Source organism: Leuresthes tenuis, unplaced genomic scaffold (assembly GCF_036924035.1).
Source record: "Leuresthes tenuis unplaced genomic scaffold, fLeuTen1.0.hap1 SCAF_20, whole genome shotgun sequence".
Lineage (NCBI taxonomy): Eukaryota > Metazoa > Chordata > Actinopteri > Atheriniformes > Atherinopsidae > Leuresthes > Leuresthes tenuis.
The window spans coordinates 16,671,015-16,688,364 of record NW_027325374.1 but is presented as its reverse complement, the minus strand read 5'-3'; the positions used below and the strand labels follow the sequence as shown (position 1 = coordinate 16,688,364).

At 44.4% G+C, this 17,350-nt stretch overlaps 4 protein-coding genes across 6 annotated transcripts; 2 read left to right on the top strand and 2 right to left on the bottom strand.

Moving 5' to 3' along the window:
• The first annotated feature begins 427 nt into the window (after nucleotides 1-427).
• pgp (phosphoglycolate phosphatase) lies at nucleotides 428-2,495 on the top strand. The gene is made up of 2 exons (XM_072373462.1): nucleotides 428-1,293; nucleotides 1,605-2,495. The coding sequence occupies exons 1-2, from the start codon at nucleotides 699-701 to the stop codon at nucleotides 1,928-1,930; spliced, it is 921 nt and encodes a 306-aa protein (XP_072229563.1). The 5' UTR covers nucleotides 428-698; the 3' UTR covers nucleotides 1,931-2,495.
• A 438-nt stretch (nucleotides 2,496-2,933) lies between these two features.
• On the top strand, nucleotides 2,934-6,752 carry bricd5 (BRICHOS domain containing 5). 3 transcript variants are annotated; one of them, XM_072373200.1, is made up of 6 exons: nucleotides 2,934-3,110; nucleotides 3,367-3,504; nucleotides 3,598-3,738; nucleotides 3,852-3,959; nucleotides 5,134-5,287; nucleotides 6,236-6,752. In XM_072373200.1, the coding sequence occupies exons 1-6, from the start codon at nucleotides 3,057-3,059 to the stop codon at nucleotides 6,328-6,330; spliced, it is 690 nt and encodes a 229-aa protein (XP_072229301.1). In that variant the 5' UTR covers nucleotides 2,934-3,056; the 3' UTR covers nucleotides 6,331-6,752. The 3 variants fall into 3 exon arrangements, with proteins under 3 accessions (XP_072229301.1, XP_072229300.1, XP_072229299.1); XM_072373199.1 differs by having other exon boundaries at nucleotides 3,589-3,738; nucleotides 5,137-5,287; XM_072373198.1 differs by having other exon boundaries at nucleotides 3,589-3,738.
• Nucleotides 6,753-6,819: 67 nt separating this feature from the next.
• mlst8 (MTOR associated protein, LST8 homolog (S. cerevisiae)) lies at nucleotides 6,820-9,816 on the bottom strand. Its single transcript, XM_072373694.1, has 9 exons — nucleotides 9,741-9,816; nucleotides 9,331-9,490; nucleotides 9,071-9,122; nucleotides 8,825-8,987; nucleotides 8,673-8,748; nucleotides 8,391-8,543; nucleotides 8,178-8,302; nucleotides 7,860-8,023; nucleotides 6,820-7,353 (listed from the first exon to the last, which is right to left on the bottom strand). Exons 2-9 carry the CDS (start codon nucleotides 9,457-9,459, stop codon nucleotides 7,235-7,237), a joined length of 981 nt encoding a protein of 326 aa, XP_072229795.1. The 5' UTR covers nucleotides 9,460-9,490; nucleotides 9,741-9,816; the 3' UTR covers nucleotides 6,820-7,234.
• A 630-nt stretch (nucleotides 9,817-10,446) lies between these two features.
• On the bottom strand, nucleotides 10,447-16,545 carry meiob (meiosis specific with OB-fold). The gene is made up of 14 exons (XM_072372935.1): nucleotides 16,524-16,545; nucleotides 15,274-15,344; nucleotides 15,043-15,100; nucleotides 14,782-14,913; nucleotides 14,407-14,479; nucleotides 14,045-14,240; nucleotides 12,792-12,892; nucleotides 12,512-12,564; nucleotides 12,265-12,360; nucleotides 11,992-12,084; nucleotides 11,387-11,531; nucleotides 11,088-11,274; nucleotides 10,734-10,820; nucleotides 10,447-10,648 (listed from the first exon to the last, which is right to left on the bottom strand). The coding sequence occupies exons 1-14, from the start codon at nucleotides 16,543-16,545 to the stop codon at nucleotides 10,535-10,537; spliced, it is 1,428 nt and encodes a 475-aa protein (XP_072229036.1). The 3' UTR covers nucleotides 10,447-10,534.
• Nucleotides 16,546-17,350: the final 805 nt, after the last annotated feature.

Genomic DNA, 17,350 nt, shown 5'->3' with positions numbered 1-17,350 from the left:
TGAGATCTCCAGGGGATGTCATGCTAAAGTCAAGGAAGCAGTTTTTTTTTTATTTGTTACCTACGGAACTAAATAATTAACTTCATACTATATCATCTATGAATGCTGCTGTATTTTATTATGTGTTTTGTGTCATTTTAAGTGTTTTTCATTTCTTTTGCTTTTTTTGTTTTGTTTTCACCTTTTAATATCATGGATGTACACAGCGAAGAAGCTAGTCAGATCGGCCCGTTAACATTCGAAAGTATCGAAAGTGCATTTGTTCATCCAGGTCCATCAGTGGGTGAACCGTTCCCAGCCTCGACCGGCCTGGTGGTCGTAGAGGCCACCTCAGCAAACTTCTTCCCTGGAAGATGGAATGGTTCACATGTTTATCGAGTTCACGTCGTTCACGTGTTACGTCACCGGATGTGGGCCGGACTTATTTTTGTGTGGCTCTTGTCTTTTTAAGCCGGTGCGGAAGCAGTCTGCGGAAGGTCAGGTTGGCTCTCCGGATAGTTTCAACACCACCCGTATCCTCCTCAAAGTGTTGACTGAGCTGTTTTAAACTGTCACGGTGCCCCGACAGGTCGTCTCTTCGCAGTACGCTAACCGTAACGTTCGGGTGCTGAAAGCAGCGCCGTAACGACAGCTGACGGAGCTTAATTTGGTTTAAGTTTTTAACTCAAACAGCGCTCAACATCTATTTTAACTCCACGATGCCCGGGTCAAAATGCACAAGGCTGAGCGGGGCGCTGGTGAAACAGCTGCTGGAGTCGGTGGACAGCATCCTGTTTGACTGCGACGGGGTCATCTGGCGAGGGGACGAAGCCGTCCCAGGCGCTCCCCAAGTCATAAACCTGCTCAAAGAGCACGGTAAAAACGTGTTCTTCGTCACCAACAACAGCAGTAAGACGAGGAAGATGTATGCGGACAAAATGTCCTCGTTGGGGTTCAACGTGACAGAGGAGGAGGTGTTTGGGACCGCGTACTGCTCCGCCATGTACCTGAAGACCGTCTGCAAGCTGGAGGGTAAAGTGTACCTGATAGGAAGCAACGCCATGAAGCAGGAGCTGGAGGCCGTGGGGATCCAGCAGACCGGAGTGGGACCTGACCACATCTCCGGAAATCAGAGCGACTGGGCCAGCGTGCCTCTGGATCCCGAGGTGAAGGCGGTGGTGGTCGGCTTCGACCAACACTTCAGTTACACGAAGCTGAACCGAGCCTTGCAGTACCTGATCCAGCAGGACTGTCTGTTTGTGGGAACCAACAGGGACACCAGGCTGCCTCTGGAGGGAGGAAAAGCTGTCCCAGGTTAGGATGTACACTTCTTTAAGCTGGTTAATACACTGCAGCAAACTGAACTAAAGACCTCATATTTTACTTTTTCAGATCAAGAAATCAAAAGAGAGCCAGTATTATACAGTTGATATGTCTGTATAAATGTCACCAATCCTTTACTTTTGTAGTTATGCAAAATATTTTCTTCAGCCCCGTGTTCTGTGGGTCTGGAGGAGTTTAGTCCATCTTAAAAAGAAATAACCTTTTGAATACAGCGTTATAAACATGATCCAATCTTTGGGGTAAAATAAAAGCTAAAACTCTCCTCACCTCCTGCCCCTCAGGTACGGGCTGCCTGCTGCAGGCCGTGGAGACGGCAGCCCAGCGTCAGGCCCAGACGGTGGGCAAGCCCAACCACTTCATGTTCGACTGCGTGGCCTCTCAGTTCGGCGTCAAACGGGAGCGTTGCCTGATGGTCGGAGACCGTCTGGACACGGACATCATGCTGGGCTCCAACTGTGGCCTGAAGACCCTCCTCACCCTGACGGGGGTCAGCACCGTGGCCGATGCCGAGGGTCATCAGAGTAGCGGATGTGTGGAGAGGCAGGGGATGGTGCCAGATTATTATGTGGAGAGCATCGCAGACCTCCTTCCGGCCCTGCAGGGATGAGGCAGAGAAATGTCACTGCATGATATCCCAGCTACTGTAAGCTTGACTGACATTTTTAGCTGTTTGCACGCCAGGGTCCACTGTAATAAATGGGAGTATTTTTTTATCATGATTTAATATAATTCAAATTATCTCTATAACAACATCACTTGGGTGCTGCTGTGACAGAGGAGACGATGACTTAGAGATATTATCCAGATTTAATTATTATTAACCAAAGTTGTTAATTTTAGCCTGAAATAAGATCAGAACAATGATATTCAGTATTGTTTCTGCCTTTTTAAGTGTTTGGAGTCAAGAGTTGAGTCTGCTTTACTGGTCTTTGTTCTGTCTGTGACACAATCTTCCCCTTAAGCAACTACAAGTTAAACTCAAAAGGGGAAATGAGAACACAAAAAAGAGTCAACAGTGTGGTGATATGTGTCAGGGTTTACATCTGTTTCAGAGTCTTTTGTGTATTTTCTTCAGGCATGTTTAAAGATATTTGTGATTGAACATTTTGTGCTCCCAGAATCAATGAAAGCCTCGCTCACGTCCTTAATAAAAATCAAGTATTTTCACAAAACCAACCTCTACTCTCCGTGACTTCAACTTTAAAGGGAACTTCCTGTGGAAGTCCCGTGCTTAAAGTCACCTTGGCCTGTCGTCGGCTGGACGCAGCGGCAGGTCGGAATCACGTATTGCCTCTCGCCTGATGAAAGAGGCTTTCCATGCTGCGCCTGCCTCACCTCTTTGTCCTTTGTCTGGACCAGGGAGCGCAGCCAGTTTCTCTCATGTAAGCTTATGTTTGAGCAACAGAAAGGTGGATCGTTTTTAAAGAGGCATATTACTCCTTAATAAGCCGACATATAAGACGACGAGGTGGGCGAGAGTGGAAATTCAAAATTAAGTTCGGTAAGATTAGGAGTTTTAAGTGACGTGTGTTAAAAGGGTTGGAGGGAAAACGTAAGGACCGGGGGGGGGAGGGAGGGAGGAAGGGCGTGGGGGTGGGGGTGCGGGAACCAAAAAGAATCAGCCAGGTGTACTGAGTCTCATTCAGTGATTCAGTGCTGGTGATGAGCACAGCTCTGTGGCGATAGCTGCGAGAAGGGAGCAGACAGACCGAGGAGTCATCAAGGGGCACAGGATGATGAGGTGCTGGAAGCGTTCAGGCACCCGTTTGGAGGAAGCACAGTGCACGGTAAGCACCTGAGGGACGAGTTGCACCTTAGCTGGCAAGAAGCTGTTATTGTTTTCATCCAGATTCAGACTCTTTAGCGGCATTTAGTTGCATTCAAGAAACAACTGCCTTAGAAGTGTGTTTTTCCACATATAACCAAACAATATAGATCTTAAGCCACCTGACAGTTTCTGCCCTGTTCTATTTTTGGGTTTAAACCTCAAGTAGTGTTTAAGAAGCATGTAGCTGGTTCACGTGTGTGGAAACATCCTTTCAGGATGGGAGCTCTGTCGTGTCTCCCTGGCCCCACTTCTCCCACAAGGCTTTCTGGGTCAGCCTCTCAGCCCTTCTGCTCCTGGTCATCATTGCTCTCGGACTGACGGGACACCTCGGGCTGTCTCAGCCTCACTCTCAGGTACGACCGTGTTCTCCATCATACCCCTGCTCTGGTCTTTCTGACCTTGAATCTGCGAAGATGCACCAGAATCAGCTTCTGTAGTCGTTACAGATTGTGAGAATTGCCGCTCCAGACCAACACGGCACCCTGATCAACCAGACAGCAGTCGTGGACCTGCAGAATGACCTGGTGACTTTTTCTGTGACTTCATCAGCGAATCAGACGTCCACCGTGCTCTTTGACGTGAAACATGTATGTACGGGTGGTCTGCATGTGATTTCTTTAGCACTGTGCGATAATGTCCACTAACTGTGGGTTAGAGGATCTTCAGGTTGTGATGGAAAACACTTTGTGCTGTGTTGCAGGGTTTGATCTGTTACAAACCTGCTGCCCAGGACAGCTGCTTCCTACGAGCGATGGAGAAGTCGGACTATGACAGTGTGAACTCTCTGCTCCGCAAGTCAACACACGAGGTAACAGGCAGCGCCACCTCTGCACGTCAGAGCAGAACAGTCCAGTTGTACTGACCGGGGTTCCCTCGCTGCACCACGTGAGACCTCACAAAATGCAGCGGTGTATTTTCAGGAGAAAAATAGTTCCCCAGGTGTCCCCAAAGCCGCAGCCCCACTAACGGGCGAACCGGCGTTTCTGAGCCACAGCTTTATTCTGGCTGCATCACTGAGCCAAGACCTGAGGGGGTTTTGCATGACTTCCTGGCACCCCTCTCACAAAGAGTGGGGTGAAGCATACAGGACCCTGAAGTGTCCGTCTCCCGCCTCCACAGCTGAATTCCTCAGCACATCTGATCCCTTCGGCCCCCTCGGCCTGCTCGGGATCTTTTTACACGAGGTCACAGCAGCGAGCCTGATCCCTGCACGGGGCACAATGGCCACTCTGTGTGAGGACTCTTTTAGCTTTAAAGGCACCTCTTTTGGGATTAAAATACAGGCTGATGCATTCAAACACCCTGTGTGTATCTGCTTGTTGGCCAATAGCTGGATCACTACTATTGACTTAAATACTCTGTCAGCTCTAAATGAACCCCGTTACCCTCGGATACGATTGGTCTTTCACTATCTGAGTCCTAATTATGATTTGACAATCTGAGACGAAAATGGTCTTGGCCTGTGCTTAGATGGAGTCCCTGCAGGTAAACTGAGAGGCCACTTTTTCATCATCTTTTTGTACAAAGCTTAATTTCCACACATCAAAAGCTGCTGTTGATTATCTGAGCAGTTCTGTCATTTTGTTTCTTGGTGTCACATATCTTATACGGCTCCTCAGCATTCAACCCTTGCTGCTGTCGTGGTCATTTAATCTATCATAGTTAGATTAACTAGGATAGTAATTCTACAATGGTTCTCTTTTCTTTAATACTGAAATGGAAGTGGTTTACTGTCAGAGCCAATCAAAGGTGTAACTGATGCAGTTACACACAGTCTTTGTGATGAATGAGAGCGACCACATTGGCCTTTATTGGTAGAGATATCAACCTAATACTGGCTCGAGTTTCCATCTCGTTTCCCTACTTTACAAGTTTAATACGATTCCTCACGCTTTCTAAATTCGGTCGAAGAGTTTCTATTTTTTTCTGCAGATAAGAATCTATGTCTCTTGTAGATTTTGACAGCGTGATACTCTCCTCAGCAGAGCCACTTTCAGCTGTCTGGAAATGAGACGCAGAGGCAGATGGAGTTCCTGGGAGTGCTGGCATCCAGTCAGGTGAACGTGTCCTCATTGGAGGAGCCTCTCCAGGCTCTGTGTCAGGACGGGTCCGTCCACTGGACCCAGAGGGCAGACGGTGAGGGGCCTGTTCCGACAATAAACGTATAACAAAAAGCTTTTAGTGCTGTTTAAGCAAAGTCTGACAAAAACATTCCCTTTGCTCGTTAATGATGCCTCGCTGGGCTCAGAAAATGGGAGGCGCCGGATGAGCTTCCCTAAATACATCGAGTACAGGGAGCGCAGTTTAGGCCGTGTCGGTGGGTGTCCTGCGGCCAGAAACGTTCACAGCAATCTGCAGCTGAAAATGATCCACAAAAAAAATGCATCGTTTCTCCCCAATAACTTTCTGTCATGCATCAGATTAGATGTCTCAAGACAGAAAATACTGTTTGCTCTGGGCTTTTCATGCCTCCAGAATCAAGCAACAAAGCCAAACACAGACACTCAGCTTTTAGGGAAGGGGAAACGATTGTTTTAGAAGCTGAACTTGAGAGATTTGTTGCAGTTAAAAATTATTTACCCTGCCCTTTAAGAACCAAGTGATGTTCATCGTTTGCCCATTCTACTATCATTTTTCTTTATTTTACTGTCTTGTATTTCAGTTGTATGTCGTTTAAGGAATCAGTTTTGATCAGTCGTGCAGTCATATTAAACTCAAGGATTCATTTGTTGGTGGTGTCACCAAAATCTGGACAAAGAGAGCTTTTCAAGGGAGTCCAGAGGCACCCTCATAACCAGCGACATGTCAGGCCGAAACCCAACTCTAATCTACGACTCACCGTGACCTTTTCCACAGGCTGAAACGACACCATCGACTTCACAGTATACTCCCTCAGCCATGTGCTGGAGCCACCCCCCCCCCCTGTCCCTCCCTCCCCCCCTCCCCGTTTTATTACCATGGCAGTAAAATGTTCATTACAAAATATACGACTCGCACGCCAACAGAGTGAGATTTTTAGTCAAATTTGACTAATACTCTCAGTTGTTCAGACTTTTAAGGATCACTGTGGTCTCTCTGTTTCAGGCCCCGGCAAACAGAGGTTGGTCTACTTCTGCATCGACATCTGCTTTCCCAGCAACATCTGTGTGTCTGTGTGTTTCTACTACCTGCCCGAGTGACCGTGTTGTCTGTATCCTCCCAGCAAATAAGATCAGTGTAACAAAGGTTTCTTTTTTGTCCTCCCTCACATGAAAGAAAAGAAAAAGAAAAAAAAAAGAAAAAAAAAAGTGAGCGAGAGAACAAAAGTCAGCTTTGACCGTTTCCTTTGTGCCATACTGTCGCCAGTAAACCAGTGAAGCGGCCAACCCCTTCAGTCCACTTCCATCCTTCCGAGACTGATAGAGGGAGAAGAAATGGAGACAGGCTGTCACGCTTATCTCCAAATCCCCATCGTCACCCTCTTCATGTATAATTCCCTCTCTGGTGGCACACTTTAGAGATCGCAGAGGAAAGATCTCCTTATTTTGGGACCTGCCTGCAGTGTAATTATGTGTAACTGGTCCTGTTGCAGTCTTCTGATCTGTACAATAAAACACATACTGTGGGTATCTCTAGCTGCTTTTTTCTTTTTTCCCCCCATTAGTCTGAAAAAGGAAGGAGACTCACAATGACTGCTCAGAATTTCCTGTACATCTTTTAATCCCAACACTTCCTTCTCCGCATGGGATCATCAGGGACAGTACACCATGACACTAAGCTGTGTGTAACGCTACAAAGGAATAATGTGTTGGTCCCTCTGATTCAGTCAATGCAGTGTACCTAAAGTTAATTCTGCTGACGGTTAAGGTCAATTTTAACTTTGTGCACTTAAAGCGCGGCCATGTTGCTCTCCTCTGAATGCTTACAAGCTTCTGGCAGATAAGAGACACTGTAATGTTCAAACACAAGCCCATCATTCCTGGGAAACATTTAAATGATTCCCAATGAGGCAGGCGACCGTGCTCCAGCCCAGAAAAATACAGGCACACTCTCCAAAGAGTCCATTGGCTTTCTGTGCTTATGTCGCCTCCCTCCGCTTCCTCCTCAGCCGAGCACGCTGTCATTGAAGGCCAGACACACCACGGCCTTCTGGTGGCCGCTGTATTCCCTCTTGATCTCGCCAGTCTCAACACACCACAGGCGAGCCAGGTTGTCTGAAGATGCTACGGGGAGAAGAAACGCATTTCAAGATTAAATTTTTTTTTCATGTGGTCGAAAACTACTAAATTGTACAGCAGTATTTGATCAAAAGTCCTAACTCTAGCCAATTTAAGTCCCTGCATTTACTGAAATGTGTGAACACCCAGTCCTGCCTCGGGGCACCTTTCGTGAGATAAATAAGGAAACAATGAAGCCTCCTTCTTATCTTACATTTCACAGCTGCAACACTTTGGCTCAAAGCTTTCATTGTCTGAGTGAGAAGTCAGCGGCACGACTCTTACAACAAAGTCAATATATCTAGCCTATATGGCGACTAAGTAGGATGATAAGATTACCATATGTGGTTTGGAATGAATAATAGATCCTCTGTTTCCACCTGAAAAGGAGGTAAAACAGCTTTGGCTGCTAAAACTAAAGCGTATCACTAGATCTCACTATAGAATGGTAAAAAGGAAAGTGAGCCGATAAGTTGTAGCGACGCCCCTTCCCCCACGGCTCATGTACAGACCAGTAACAATATACTGGGAATCTCCAGAGAAAGCGCAGTCCCACATCCAGCCTCTGGACGTCTCCCCGGGGTTGTTGCTCTTGATGCTCAGCTCTGTCATCAGAGAAAAGTTGGACGTCCTCCAGATCTTGCAGGTCTGGTCTGCTGAGCAGGTAGCCAGGAGTCTGAAGTTCAGGACAAAAGCAAAACATCAGAGCAGGAAAACCGACGTCTTCCCACATGCCCAGTCAATTCCACACACCGGCGAGAGATCTTTTAAGCCAAACGGCATGTCAGGCAGAAACCATCTTTAACACGCAGGGAGGGAAGTGCACTTACGTGGAGTCGGGGCTGAACTTGCAGCGCAGGGAGTAGCGTTTGTGTGCTGGGATCTTAGTCTTGGGAATGAGCTGAGTCACTTCATCTCCCATTCCTCCAGCAAGATTCCACACATAACAGTTCCCCTGTGGAGGAGAACAAAAGAACCAAATGCGTTTAACACTCCAGGGTTTATTGCCCCACATGGCGCACGTTCTCTGTTTAGTTACTGACCGAACTGTTGACGGCCGCCATGTAGCTGGCGTCTGGGTCGATGTGAACGGAGTTGACGGAGACCTCTGGTTCTGGAATCAGCTGCTCATTGTGGTCAGTTTTCAGATCCCAGATGTGGATCACTCCACTTTGGTCTCCAACAATCAGCTCAGCCTGGAAAACCCACAAAACTGAAACTACAGCAACGATTTCTGGCATTCAATACAATAAGTGTTAAGAAAGAATGAGACCAACAACATATTCTAACAGCAGACTGTCTCACACACACTGATAAAGTCTCACCTGGTTGGGGTGCAGACACACGCAGTTGATTGGAGCATTTACTTGAAAGATTCTCTGGCACTGCAGATTTCTTGACCTAAACAAGGAGCAGGGATAACGGTTCAGTTCACCGCTCACCAGGTATTCAGTGCAGAGAGCCTGCATCGCAGTACCTCAGGTCCCATATGCGAGCCATACAGTCCTCTCCTCCTGTGTACATCCAGCGTCCGTCTTCGTGGAAGCCCACCGATGTGATGTTCTTGCTGACTCCGTCATAGTTGATCACAGGGTTTGGGTTGTTGGAGTTCAGGTCGTACATGCGGATGTGCTGATAGCCTTAAAAGAAAGCAGCGTTTTAACAGTGACAATGTAAGACACGCAGAAGTCTGCAGATAAATTGTCACAAATTGTGAACCAACCTGCAGCTGCAATCATACTCCTGTCAGGTGTGACTTCAAGTGAATTGACCTGCTAGAAGCAAACATTAAGGAATCCAAACTGTCATCTATGCATCACTTCTCAGCACATTACCATGTACTTGAACTCAGAGCTGCAAACTGTGGAAACGATAACAACTACACGCAAACAAACATCTGTTTGGACACAATTCATGCTCAACTTCTTTGTAAACCACGTTTTAGTGTAATCTAGAGGTATCTTTAAGCCACAGTAAGGATACGGAGTCCTGGTGCTGGACCGTCCTGGTGCAGATCCCGCTGTGGGCCTGCCAGAAGCGGACAGTGTGGTCGTATCCAGCCGTGGCCAGAATGACCGGGTCGCTACCCACCGTCCCTTGGTTCACATTCATGTTGTACAGCTGGCTGTCAGGGAGACAGACCCTGCGTGGAAACAACAGGAGATAGGCCTCAGTTTTCCGCCCTTAATATAAATGTGACAAAAATCCTCCTAAACAAATCAGACAGAGCCTAGCGTTAGCGCGAGAAGCTAACTGACATTAAGGTCACTTCAGCTCAGACAATTAACAGCTCGGCTTCAAAAGCTCACAGCCTGAAGCTGTAAAGAAAGAACAAAAATGCTCTACGTCTGACAAATCAAACTACCAAGATGAATAAGCTATGTTTACATTACCCTCTGTTGTCGATCTTCGCAAGTCAGTACGTCTCGGTAAAGCGTCCCTCAGCAACATTAATGTTGCAGAGGTTCCGCTTTGATAGCTGGAGCACGACCGCCATCTGCTGGTGCGTTTTTGTCATAACAACATAAAGACAAGCGTGCAGAAATCCCAAGAGAGAGGGTTGCCTCAGGGTTTTATATTATACACGTAACAGATGCGTGCTCGACGTCACATTGTGGAAACGAAGTACTCAACATTTTGTTAAAAAGGCAGCTAGCTGAGATGTATTTCTTATCTTTGATAAGGAAACAGTCCTTTGGTCTAATGTCAGTGCTACTGCAGGATTGTCTTTCCAGGGTTTACTGAACCAGGAAAAAGGAGGCATATATAGTAAATATGCTGCTCCCTTTGTATGGAATCACCTTCAAAACAGCTTAGATACACTATGTCATACAACTTAGAGGTAGATATTTTCACATATACATGTTGAACGTAAATAAATTCATGATCTGTTGAAATCACACATTTTGATGGACACGTTACACACACTGACACGATACTGCTTTTAAAGACAGTTTATTTAACACAGCCTAAAGCAAATTGACCATAAACTTGTTTCTGAATACAAGATAAATAAGTTAAATAAATAATGCAGATGAAAATAAGTTATCCACTGAAGTCAAAGCCTACATGTACAGTATAAATATAAGTATAAGTATAAATAGTCCCTGTTTACACCTCAGTCAGAACACTTTGTACCAAACAGATATAACAAACAACTGATGCACTTCCCTGCGCAGCCTGCGGATCACAGTCGCTGCAGCAGGGCGGACATGTGATGCTTCACCTCTCCTGGATCAGCCAGCGAGCACGCCAGGATCACCCCCCTGAACCCACTCCTCATCTTCGCAGAGGGGAGGATCTTTCGACACATCGTACGATCTTATTAACATATGATTCATTTTCTCAACCGCCTTTTAAAGCGTAAAAATCAAAGGCTACAGTACCTTCACGTATATTTTGCATCTTTCCAAAAGAAATCTCCACTTCAGCGCAGTCCGCTGAGCGTCAGTCAGACCTGGGAACTCCTCTGTCTGCAACAGATCAAACAGAAAGTACTTCTCGTCTCAGATGAGGCGCAGACACGATAACTCAAATGTTTTGGAACTTTTCCTTGAATGTTAAGTACAAAATAACAACATCTAAATTGTAAAACATCGCTGTAAAAGCTACATTTCCTGACATTTAAGACATATGGGCACAAAGAGGCACAGCAGTGTAGTTTCCTGTACGCATCCCCCCCCGCATGCAAAAGCTACTTTACATTCAGAGTAATTATCGTTCTTTGAGGAAGTACTGACTGTGCAGCCAAGTGTCTGCTCTGCCACAAGACCTCTGAGGCTGCAGGCCTGCACGGTGCCGGTGTGGTCTGTGAAATCCACCAGTAAGTCAAAGCCTCTGGTGGCTGAAAAGGCCTGATCCCTCCCTGGACACAGCTGGCTGTCACACCTCTGCGTGTCCTCACTCACCTGGAATTTACATCTTGAGCTGAGATGGATGAAAGAAGAGAGAGAGAGAGAGAGAGAGAGAAAAGCTCACTGGGGTTAAGAGTGACTGGAAAGCACAACATGTGAAGTAGCAGTTCAATATTTCTTCTCACCACTGGGTCTTGATGACTTTTGAAACAGACGAGTCGAGGTCGAGCTTGGAGATGAAGCTGTACGTGATGCCAAAGAAAGCCTCTGGATGCTCTTTGGCCCTCTGCTTCAGCTGGCTCACTGTGTACACGTCAGTGATGGAGTCCACTGCAGGGGACAAAAAGCAGCCGAGTGCGTTCAGGTCTGCAGTCTTTTTTTTTTCTTTGAAAGAAAACAGGCTGCACAAGAATAGTGAAGAGTGAAAGGGTGATAATGTGATATGTACTGCTTTATGGTCGACTAATCCTAAAAGATATGAGTCGCTATGTCTGTCACAGTGGTCAAAGAGCAAATAACTCTCAGCTCCAAGCATCCTTTGGATTTTAGTAGCATAAAGGAGAAAAAAACCCTATCTAGGTGGTCTTAATGTTGTGGCTGGTATACTCTTACTTATATCAAAAGGTGTAATTACAGTATATGGTTCGCTGCATTATTCAGAGTTAACTTTAACAGAGAAAAGCAAAGGTAGGCGAAATAAGAACACAAAAAGGGCCTAAATTCAAAGGGACTTTTTACGCAGAGACATGGTAAGTCTTGGTTTTAGTGAGAATGCTTCCGTAAAATCTACCAGGCAGGTCCTCGGGCGCCTCGTCTTGATCCAGAGCTCCAGACTCTGACACTTCTTTAGCGTAGCTGAACAGCAAGCTGGCCTCTCTGGTGTCTGAGAACAAATTGTGATCAGCGTTTATTCCTGGCTAAACATGTCCTCTTCTCAGTGGGTGATATTTTTGTTCTTGCGTTGCACGCCATAGCTGGCTCGTCAGATCCAAAACCAGCATTTCAATCGGTTTTTTTCTCTATGAGACGTTTTGTTTTCGTGAATGCTGCTGTGTCCTCTTACCGGGATTGACAGTAATGATGCTCTTTGAGTTAGCGGTTGCCACCATGCAGCTGCGAAAGCTGTCAAAGCTCATCTTTGCATCGGCTATGAAGAGCACTTTGAGAGGAAAATGAGAGTTAAAACAACAGTAAGTTATCTTAAACATGAACAAGCGGTCACATCTCACATATCCAGTAACACTGAAGTAAAAGAAAATTAAATAAAGACTTGTTTTGAGGCTGAGAATGAGCCGCAGCTGCTAACCTACCCGTCTCCCTTGCTACCAGCGTTTGCAGGAGCTGAATGGTCTCCCTGTCCCAGCTGTGAGTGAAGCAGAGGTCAGGGAGTGACGGGGAGGGGGGTGCAAATCAAACCCACATGAGGTTCAGTAGGTAAGCCAAAGCATTGTGTTACTGTTAGTTAATTTGAGGTAATTTAAGGATACACAGCGGAGGTCCAAGAGGGAGTAAAGGTGAAACATGGTGCAAAAGCAGCAGAAGCAATAAACCAGTACTCATTTTGGATCTTAATACATAAGTGTGACGCACCAGATGAGGGGGAAGGAAGGGACAGAATCATCAAAGAGCTTCACTTCCAGCCGCTGTCCTTTGCGTCCGTCTGAAGTGGTGAACTGCCTCGCCTCTCCGATCTGAAAACAGAAACAGAATTGTGTCCCTTAAATGAAAAGAAAATAAATCACATGTCATCAACTGCAGGACACTCATGCGATATGAACTAAGGGACATATTTGATATTCAACGTTGCTTAACGTAGGAAAATTTGAGCAAACACACTCCGCCACAGCTTCTATGACTCACAATGCGGTGCCACTTCTTTAACTCCCCTATCCTAGAAATGATCTCCCCCCGTGTTTCCTGAGCAGTTTGGACTTGGACTCATTCAGAAACACTGTTAGTTTAGACAGAATAAGTACATTTTCTAATAAGACCCACTGATCATACACACCAGCTGGTTCAGAAACTATTGATATTTTTGATTTGACATCTTATCTAAAAGTAGTTGCTCAGATCTCCAGACTTCTTTCAAAGGGGAGCTGATGTTCATTTGTCTGTAGGTCACTAAAACTTCTGCTGGGTAAAGAAATTAGGATTAAAAAAATGAACATGATCCTGATTTTATAATCTAATGCTAGTTGTTTGAAAAAAAGGAGTATTTCTTAAAATGCTAAAACATTTCATGAAAAATGCCCAGGCAGGCTTAAGTCTACTTTTGCATTTCATTTAATTTTCAATGCAAATCTAACACCAAGGTTTTCCAGTGCTGTGAAAGAAGTTTATTTCAAGACTTTACTGCACTGTTACTTGTTAAGAAAGTAAAGCCTTTGGAGGCCATACTTTTTATCCTTTCACATGACTTTCTACCCTCACAGTACGATTTGACAGGATCCAGGGAGTAAAAAGAAAAAAAAAAAAGAAGAGGGAAAGCGGTCTCTCTAAAAGCGTTTCTTTAGTCTGTTCGCCTGTAAAATCGCAGCCAGTTTTCTAAGCTAGCTAACCCTAAACCTTTTTTTTACTCCAAAGCAGCTGACAGTTCTCGTCAAGCTCGAGAGCGCCTCCAGCTGGCAAAAGTGCATTTGACTGCACTGTTATCCCCCTTTTTCCTCACTCACCCTTGCATGCGGAATGCGTTCGAAAACCGGCAAACTAAGCTTAGATAGATGTAACAAAACACAAACACAACAAACATCTAAATGAAAGCCTCGTGACTGAGACGCACACAGAGAGCAACTTAACTTATAACTTTTGTCAAATTTAGAAACGGCAGCGTCGATGTTCCCTACCAATCTCACTGCAGCCAGAATATTGATCAGGGTGCCGTCCAACTTTTGTCCGTTGGCCATTATGTCTCCCAGAGAGTAGAAATCTCCGGAGTCCTTAACAGGCAGGTGAACCAGTGGCAGCATCCTGTCAATGATGTCCATGTCAGCGCACGGACACACCTGGGAATGAGCCTCCGTCACCAGCAGCCTGTAGTTGCTGAGACAGCAGATACAGGCTTCAGACACCGTGAGTCCCTTGAACCCTCCATGGACATTGCACATAGTTACACTATATTTCTCACTACATTACAGTGTGTCTGCTTCATCTTTCTTCAGCTGCCAGTCCGGTGACTATGACTAAGAGCCATAAACGGCTGAATTACCTCGGCGTTGTAGGGCAGAACTTGTCTCCTTTCTCTGGGTCTTTGCTGGAAACTAAAGGATTCTCAACTGTGACTTAACGGTTAAAAAAAAAAAGAAAAAAGAGATGAAGAGAGAAAAGGACGTTAAAGTTAGTAAACACTATTTACATAGATACATCTTTTTTAGCATAAATTGATGACATTCAAAAACTTTTGATGACAGTCAACAATCAAAAGATAATTCTATCAAAGCTAAAAGTCAGCTTTGTCTTCATAAACCAGACACTATGTAATGATTGAACAATACTTTTGTAGTGCATGAGATTGATTTTCACCTCAGTTCCAAACATTCTGGGTCCTTTTTCCCTTGTGGGAACTAAAAAAAGACTGACTCACCACAGTCACCAATGCTGAAAGTGTTGGCAAGCCCGTTGATATATCCATCATTTCCCCAGGCTGTTACATTAATGAAGAAGTCTGGTGAGTCCTTTAAGGTGAAGCTGAAGGTGAATCGGTCTACATCAAAATCTGAAATTAAAGCCAAAGAGAAGTCTAGGTCAGAATAACCAGGAGAGGACGCTGGTGTACAAGACACTAAGCCGAGCTGCTGTAAGAGTTCTATCAAGCTTCAACACAAAGGAAGAAAATGATACTAACTCTTTCTGTCGGGGAAGCTTTTCACATCAGTTTTTCCGATGATGATGCCTACCACCTTCTGAAAAACATTCAGACATTGACAGCGTGTTACACTGGTTATGGGGTGTAATGTACAAAAAGAAAATCCTGACACTACACTCTGTTTCCTCAGCGTACAACTACAAGTGCGACAAAGTATTCCAGGCAGTTAAACACCGACTCAGTGGTGAGCTGAAAATGATGTGAACTTACCGGATGACAAAAGTTGGGATGCAGCTCAGAGATGGCAATACAGTTCTGAGAAGCCATTTCATTATTATTCTCTGTACAACAACGTGAAATAAACACAGTGGTTAAAGTCAACAGAACAGCGTCATTCAACGTGAATTAGTTTTCTTGTTTTCTAAAATTAGCAAACCCAGCATTAGCTTACATAAATACACATGCTAAAACTAACAAACAGTAGTTAGCCGGTAGTTACATTTTATTTTTAGCCAAATTTAACAAGAGCATTACATTGTCAGTTAAATCTACCGTAAGACACACCACTGTTGTACCTCATTCCGGTCTATCTATTATTTTTACCTGCCTACGTCTTCTTATTACAGTTTTTTTTTGTTTGTCTTTTTTTCGCGGTAAAAGTCTGCACGAGACTCTCCAGAACTGACATGCTGCCTTCAGGTAATATCGGAAATATTAGGTTTAGAAGCATTGAAACAAAAGTTGTCCAACAGAGAGAGGAAGAGAGAAGGGAAAATGTCCAATATATAAAAAAGTCCAATATGTGTAGCTGTGCGGTTATCATAGCATGTATTAAATGAAGCAGCATCCACTAAAACGGGCCTCAAATGAAATCAGTACTACCTCATGAAATAAAACATTCACGCATTTACTCGAGGTTTAAAATGTTTATGAACTATTCATTAGTTTCTATTTCTCTATTAAAGGGCAGAAAAGGTTTTTATGTGCACGTGCTGTCCTTTCCACTGTAAGTGACAAAGAGGTGAAGGGGGAGATAGACTTTGAAAAGAAAAACTTTGAAAATAGCTGAACGCACAATTAACAGAAATTTTGATGTGGCAGAGCCTTGATGGATAAATCAATGAATAGATGAATGAACAGATAAATACAATTAATTGATTAACAGCAACAATAATGATAATCATGATAATAACACAACAACAATACTACAACAACAAAAAAAAAAGAAAATAACAATAGTGAATAATGTTCAGGCATTCATATAACATTGAACTCATTTGATATTTCTATAAACTTGATTTTGGTTCTGATTAAATCTACAATTTCAACAGATGTTGCACATTGTAAATATCTATACAGCTGAGCCAACATGCAGTGAAATGAAATAAAACAGCCGCTATCAGCAAATCGACCTACTGTCAACCACTGACACGCTCGCACACATTTTATTTGTACACCAGTCAAGTCTTTCGAATTCTCCACAGTGAAAAGTATGCCTGCACCTCAGACTTTGACGTTACCTTGGCGATCAATCTCAGCCATCATTCACGGCTGGGGATTTGCTCTCAGACACCTATTCTGAGATGACTTTGACAACTTTTCTGGTTTGTTTGGATAGCACAAAGCTGTATTTGAGATGTGTTGCTGTCTTTCGCAGCTTGGCAGGAATCAAATGGTGTAACAGTAAACCCTCATTCAGATTCGCACAACATTTTTCATCTTCTATGGCACTTAATCCTTGACTTTTGAATCAGATATCCCACCTCTGTGACTAATGTTGATTTTAAGACAGCAGTATGACTGTAGATGTGATTCCATGGTCAATATATTCCTAATCGCTGATGAAGCTTCTTTTTTTCCCCTTCTCAAAATAGAGGCAGTAGTGGTCACAAAAGTGTTTTATAACGCAGTTACAGAAAATCAACTGAGGAGATTATTTCTCAGCAACCAGCCAGTGTAATGCTCCATCAGTGTATTGATGGGCTTTGTTCAGAGCTGTGTCATACGAATGTGGAATGATTGGATACGTTGACGTATTTCTCTAAGCGGAGGAATTAATTCGCTTTTTGCAGCATTTTATTCAAATGAAACCAAATTTCAAATTCTAATTTCATTAGGTCTGTCTGACTACAGTTTGGGAGTCCATTAATCACAGCATCACACTCCAGCATCATCAGATAAATCAAGTGAAACTTACTTTTGGTTCAATGATTTATTCATAATGAATTCATAGCTCTTACCAGTCTCATCAATCACACTTTGACCCAGCTGCTTCTTTCCAAGTGATTTGAATACACTACAGTTTGTAAATATATTACAAGTGCTCGGGTTAGCTCCGGCCCGTCAC